This window comes from Diuraphis noxia, unplaced genomic scaffold (genome assembly GCF_037042655.1).
Source record: "Diuraphis noxia isolate RWA-SAM2 unplaced genomic scaffold, SU_Dnox_SAM2 contig0001, whole genome shotgun sequence".
Lineage (NCBI taxonomy): Eukaryota > Metazoa > Arthropoda > Insecta > Hemiptera > Aphididae > Diuraphis > Diuraphis noxia.
The window spans coordinates 9,460,346-9,466,345 of record NW_028301711.1 but is presented as its reverse complement, the minus strand read 5'-3'; the positions used below and the strand labels follow the sequence as shown (position 1 = coordinate 9,466,345).

Below are 6,000 nucleotides of genomic sequence, written 5' to 3'. Positions count from 1 at the left end.
ATATTTAATAATATTAATATACTAGACAACAACTTTTAATAATATAAAAAACAAATAAAACAATAGTTGAACATATCTCTGGTATTATAATATTCAGTCTTTGAATACCTATATAAAATACAGTTTTTAATTAAAATAAATGTTAAAATATAATAAATATACTGTTACTATCACAATAGTCCATTGAACAAATTTAAAATAATGAATAACAACTTTTAATAACATACAAACAACTAAAACAACAGTTAACCATATCTTTGGTATTATAGTATGCAGTCTTTTAATAGCTATAAAAAATAAAGTTACTAAATAAAATAAATTTTAATATCTTAATACTTATTTTTACAAAATTAATTAAAATCATCATTGAAATGGCAAATTATCAAAAAAATGATGATAGTCTTTTTCCATACTATTTTTGAGTTGCTGCAAATTATCATATTTTTCTTTTTTAATTTTTATTCTGTCCATGTGTAATTGTGGTAATGTTCTGAGATAACTGTATTCTGTTTATTATTTCTTAATAGTGGAAGATTTGACCAATCTTCAGTAAATCTTAGCTTATAGTTGATTTCTTTGTGTGGTTGATTATAATTAAGAGCTTTTATATTAGTCACAATAAGATCACCCTTTTTATTTCCTGGCCTTATAGACTTACAATATTTAAGTACAGAAAATGATTTATAATAATCATATGATAAGTACTCAACAATATATGGATGTTTAATACATGCAGTTTCGCTTTAGAAATGTTTTATGGGGAGGGCACAAACAAAAATTTCAAAATTCAAATTAGCGTAATGGGAGATGAGAGATATAAAATATCTCATATTTTTCATCTCAATAAATATCATCATTCATATTATTCATAACTAAATAATCAAAAAACGTAAAATTTTATTGGAAAAATGTAAAATAATTAATAAAACATATAATTAAAAGCAAGTAGCAACTTATTGTTGTAGCTATAATAACTGAAGGCGTCTAGGGTGCTTATTAGCATATACATCAACTACTTCTTCAGGTTCTATCTTCTATAGTTATTTCTGGATGTATATTAAGCAATGCTAATCCATTCAATCGATTTTCTCCCATAGTTGATCTGAGGTAAGTTTTGATTCTCTTAAGCGAAGAAAATGACCTTTCAGATGTGCATGTTGTCACAGGAATTGTTGCGAATAGCATTAAAAGTCTTTTAATGTTTGGATAAAAATCCATGAGTGGTAAAAATATTGTTTCTATTGCAGTGGATGGAACCTCATCTACTGGCTTTTCTTTCCATATAACATTCCAGGTTTTCAATTCTCCTTCTAACTCATTGAAAGTACCTGGTAAATCAGCTGTAAACAATAATGCTGCATCCAACATTTTTGAAACTTCAATATTGTTACAATATTTAGGTATGAGGCCTTTTAAGTTTAAAATATTAGTATTTTTAGTTTCAAATCTGTGTTTAATTTCAGTTAACAATGAATCTAAGTATGGATAGTAAACAGAAACTCTATAATAATTCTCGGGTGTGTTTGAATCTAAAGAAATATTTAAGCGGTTACACTGTTTTTTTGATATTCGAGATATCTTGACTTCAATGTTAAATTTATTTGCCAAATCTTCGGATTTTTTAAAAATATCTTTAAAGTCATTTTCATTACGTTGATTTGTCAAAACAGTTAAAGCAGATTGTGCTTCAGATATGTAGTGATCACGTCGCCTACAGGTATCAGTAGTCAAGGATGATGTTTGGAAGGTGACTCTTGAGTTAATTTACAACAACGTGGAATTCTTCTTAGTTAAATTATTGGATTATTTATTTTGACAAAAATACAAAACATATACATTTATTTAAAACATGAAAGCTGAATTTATTTAAATATTTAAGTATTCTGAATAACTAGAATAAATTCGGTTTGACTCGAATATTTTCTAAGTTCAATTTAATTAATTTAAAGAACAGACTGGCGTGAAGGTGCTCTGGCTAGTCTGGTCAAGTCGCGTCTGAATACATGCCGTTTCGGGGTCCCTTATTATAGTGCTACCCTCTACTCTCCATAGTCTACTTACTCTTGTCGCTGTTCTCACGGATGTGGTATAGTTATCTAGACTGATGGGAAATGTTACTCGCCCACATACAAGTCAAAAGGTGTATCCCGTGCAGCTGCAGACCTCGATAATTTATATTATTATGAATATTATTATTATGTAAAACTATATATTATGATATTACATTATAACATTGGTTCTTGGAACTTTTGTATTGATGTATAATCCCACACCTTGTGTACCCCTATCAATGATCTTTTATAGTCGTATGACCACATGATTTCGTGTTTCCCTAATATTAATGATTTCCACGAAATACTGTCTCTCCTACATTTACAAAGTTCGTCGCACCCTTCCCTAGATTGGTGCGGCTGGTACCTAGTTGACTGTGAACTATACGATGCGGGACGCTAGTCCATAGCACCTCTCCTCTAAAAAATTGATTTATGTTTTTAAAGACAGAAATCAATCAATCTGTGTACAATATAGTTATGTTACAATAATATTTTCACAAGTTCATACAACTTGTTTACAATACAATTTTCATTAATTTCATATTTTATGTTTTACATTCAATATTACATATGCATGAAGCATTTACAATTATATATTATTACATTTCATGTTTGTCATTTTTGATTACAATAGTATTTTTATTAGTACAATAAAATATATATTTTCGTATTACAATAAGTCTACGATTTTATTTATTACATTAAAATATGCGGTTAGTATTACAATGTATATATATATTTCCTTTAATATGTTAGTATATTTGGTTATTGTTAGTTTTTATATTAAGTGTTATTTACTCTTTTATATAATATTAATTTCCATAAACCCATATAATTACATTAAAATATATCATTCCCATATGTTTGCTTATTTCCATGTGTAGGGGAGAGTCGCCTAATTTGAACCATTTATGACATTTTGTAGTTTTTCTACTAATTTTTCTGATAGATTTTCATGAAACTGTATTACAAAGATTCCTAGACATCTAAGCTACACTTTAATGGAAATTTTTTTTAAAATTTGTAATTTTAATTGTGAAAATTTTTAACTTAAATAAAACTCATCAAGTGGTCCAATATAGGACACCGGTATCTTAAAATGAACCACCTGTACCTTTATTTGGACCTTTTATAAAAAAACAATCAAAATAACAATTTAATAAGTATTAATTTTATTCAAATTTATTAAAATGTTGTATTCAGTTAACAAATCAATAGGAACATTAATTAATTATTATCACATCATTATTAATGAAATACAGTTAACAAATTAAAAGTCAAACTGAACTTATTTAAATTCTAACATTTTATAAAAAAAAAAAAAAAAACAATAAAATAAAATAGTAGGGACTAATTTTCCAAACTAGTCAACATTTATAAAAAATTATAGCAGATCTTGCTTATAACAAATTTATAATAAAATAAAAATGTACTTAATTGTGTAAGTTAACATTATTTTCAGTACAATACATAACATAACCAATATAAAAAAGCAATTACAAATTAAATATTATCACAATGTTACTGTTAACAAATTATAAGTTCAAACTGAACTTATTTAAATTCTAACATTTTATAAAAAAAAAAAACAATAAAATAAAATAGTAGGAACTAATTTTCCAAACTAGTCAACATTTATAAAAAATAATAGCAGACCTTGCTTATAAAAATTTATAATAAAATAAAAATGTAGGTACTTAATTGTTTTCACATTGAATACATAATAAAAACTCATCTTTAGGTTGTAAACCCAAACAATCTTCATGGAACCAAACACTACATTGTGGGCACATTATCATGTCCAATTGGTTGTTTTCTCTACATAGTGGACAATACCAATTTTCTTTCACACCAGCCTTTGTTCCTTTTGATGTTATTGGTATATCTTCTACCTTTTTCTTTTTTGATTTATCATTTTTTTTGTCAAAAATGTTCCTTTTAGTATTTTGTTTTTCAACTTTTTTTTTTTTTTGATTGTGATTTTATTGTTTTTTCTTGTAGCAATTAATGATTTTTCTTGAAGATAATTTTTGTAAGGACTACTGGTTAAGACCACAGCTTTTTGAGCACCACTTCTACTTCTTTTTGATTTAGTATGTTGTTGAGTCTTAGGTATAGGAGAAACCTCTAAAAGAACTTTTGTAAATGAATTATTATTTTGCTCAACATCATTTGTGATTGAACTATTAAGTGCATCTTTGGTTTTATCATTATTGACAGTAATACCATTTTCAATCTCAGTTTCTAGTTCTGGAGTAGGACATCTGTTTAATGAGTCAGAGACAATGAATTGATGGTCCTGAAATATGTGTCTATTAACAGGCCAAATACCTGCATTTCTAAATGCATTTTCAGCAATACCTACTGTAGCTGCTCGACCATATGCTTCCTTAAGTAAACTTGACACATGAAATTGTGATATTGTTCTACCATAATTTTGACGCAACCATTTTTCTTGTGCTTGAATATAGTATAACCCTAAGGGCTTGAAAAAGCAACGTCAAGTGGTTGAAGGCGATGGGTAGTATGTCCAGGTAACTGAAGCAAGACTATTCCATTTTCTTTAGCAAATAATAAAGCATCTAAATTTTTACTATGTGTAGTATGTCCATCTAGTAGTAATACAACTGGATTTTCTTTAGTTGATTTTACATGTGAATGGAAATGCTTTAGCCAAGTTACAAAAAGCTCAGAGTTAATATAACCAGAGTCTGAAATTTCAACAACACTACCAGACGGAGCCCCTATTTCTAACTCTGGGCATTTTCATTTCCTTTTAAATATAATCATTGGTGGCACATGAAAACCAGATGCATTGGCACAGCAAACAATGGTAGTATTGACTCCTCTTTCTCCACTCGTTAAAGCCCCTACTTGTCGTTAAACTTTTAAAGATATCACTTTTTGAGTTTTTTTTTGGACTGTAGTGAAACCAGATTCATCGACATTGAAAATAGTGTTTGCATTTATTTTATTTTCATCAACTACTTTTTCAAGAATGTCAAAAAACTCCATAACATTTTTATTATTAAAACCTTTAGCTCTGGCCATAGAAGTAGCTTCAGGCTATCTCAAGCAAAGCTGTGGGTTACGTTTCATGAACCCATAATACCATTTTTTTCCAGCAAGTTTTTTTTCTTTATTAAAATTAATATGAGTTAATGAAAATTTTTCAGCGATTTCAAATGCTAATTTTCTTATATCATTTATTGTAAAACCAAAAAATAATGACTCTAAATGTAAAAGATGATTTACCAATTTTTGTTCCATATTAGCATCAAATACTGCTGGTCTCCCAAATGATTTGGCAAGATTGACATGAACAATTTTATTATCAGCATGTCCCTTAAGAGTAGCTTTGGGAACATTGTATATCTGTGCACTTTTGTTTAAACCATAATCACCATTTTTATAGGCAGCAACTGCTAATTGTAGATCTTGTTCAGACCATTGACCGTATGGACCTGTTTTCGGCATTATAACTGTAGGAACAAAATTAAAATGTGAAATCTGTAATAAAATAATGGTCCAAATTAGGCAACGATTGGTGGTCCAAAATAAACAACTTTATAATATTACGAAAAACTCTTTACTTACTCAACAACAGCAAAGTTAAGTTTTAAACAGTAACATCAATCAAATTTGTACTAAATTGTGAACAAAAATAAAAATAGGTCAAATTCGAATACATTTAATATTTTTTATGTTATTACTTAGCAAAAATGTGTGGAAAATAACATCAAAAACCCGAATTTTGTATAATGTGTTGATCACAGATATATAAATCAACTAGATAGCCGACTCTGTATTAATAGTGAAGCAAAAGTAGCCATATTCCAACAGGGCAATGTTTACAAAACATCAATAATGATAAGAATTTTGTTAGTTGATAAAAGTCCATTAAATAATTTGTCAAATTAATGTTTTCCGAGTTTGGGACATTTGG

At 27.8% G+C, this 6,000-nt stretch overlaps 1 protein-coding gene across 1 annotated transcript; it reads right to left on the bottom strand.

Moving 5' to 3' along the window:
* Positions 1 to 1,020: 1,020 nt before the first annotated feature.
* On the bottom strand, positions 1,021 to 1,368 carry LOC149059497 (52 kDa repressor of the inhibitor of the protein kinase-like). Its single transcript, XM_089224472.1, has one exon. It carries the CDS (start codon positions 1,366 to 1,368, stop codon positions 1,021 to 1,023), a length of 348 nt encoding a protein of 115 aa, XP_089080598.1.
* Between the last annotated feature and the right edge of the window lie 4,632 nt (positions 1,369 to 6,000).

Coding starts and splice junctions, on each gene's coding strand:
- LOC149059497 (XM_089224472.1), bottom strand. CDS start 1,368: ATGTTGGATGCAGCATTATTGTTTACAGCTGATTTACCAGGTACTTTC.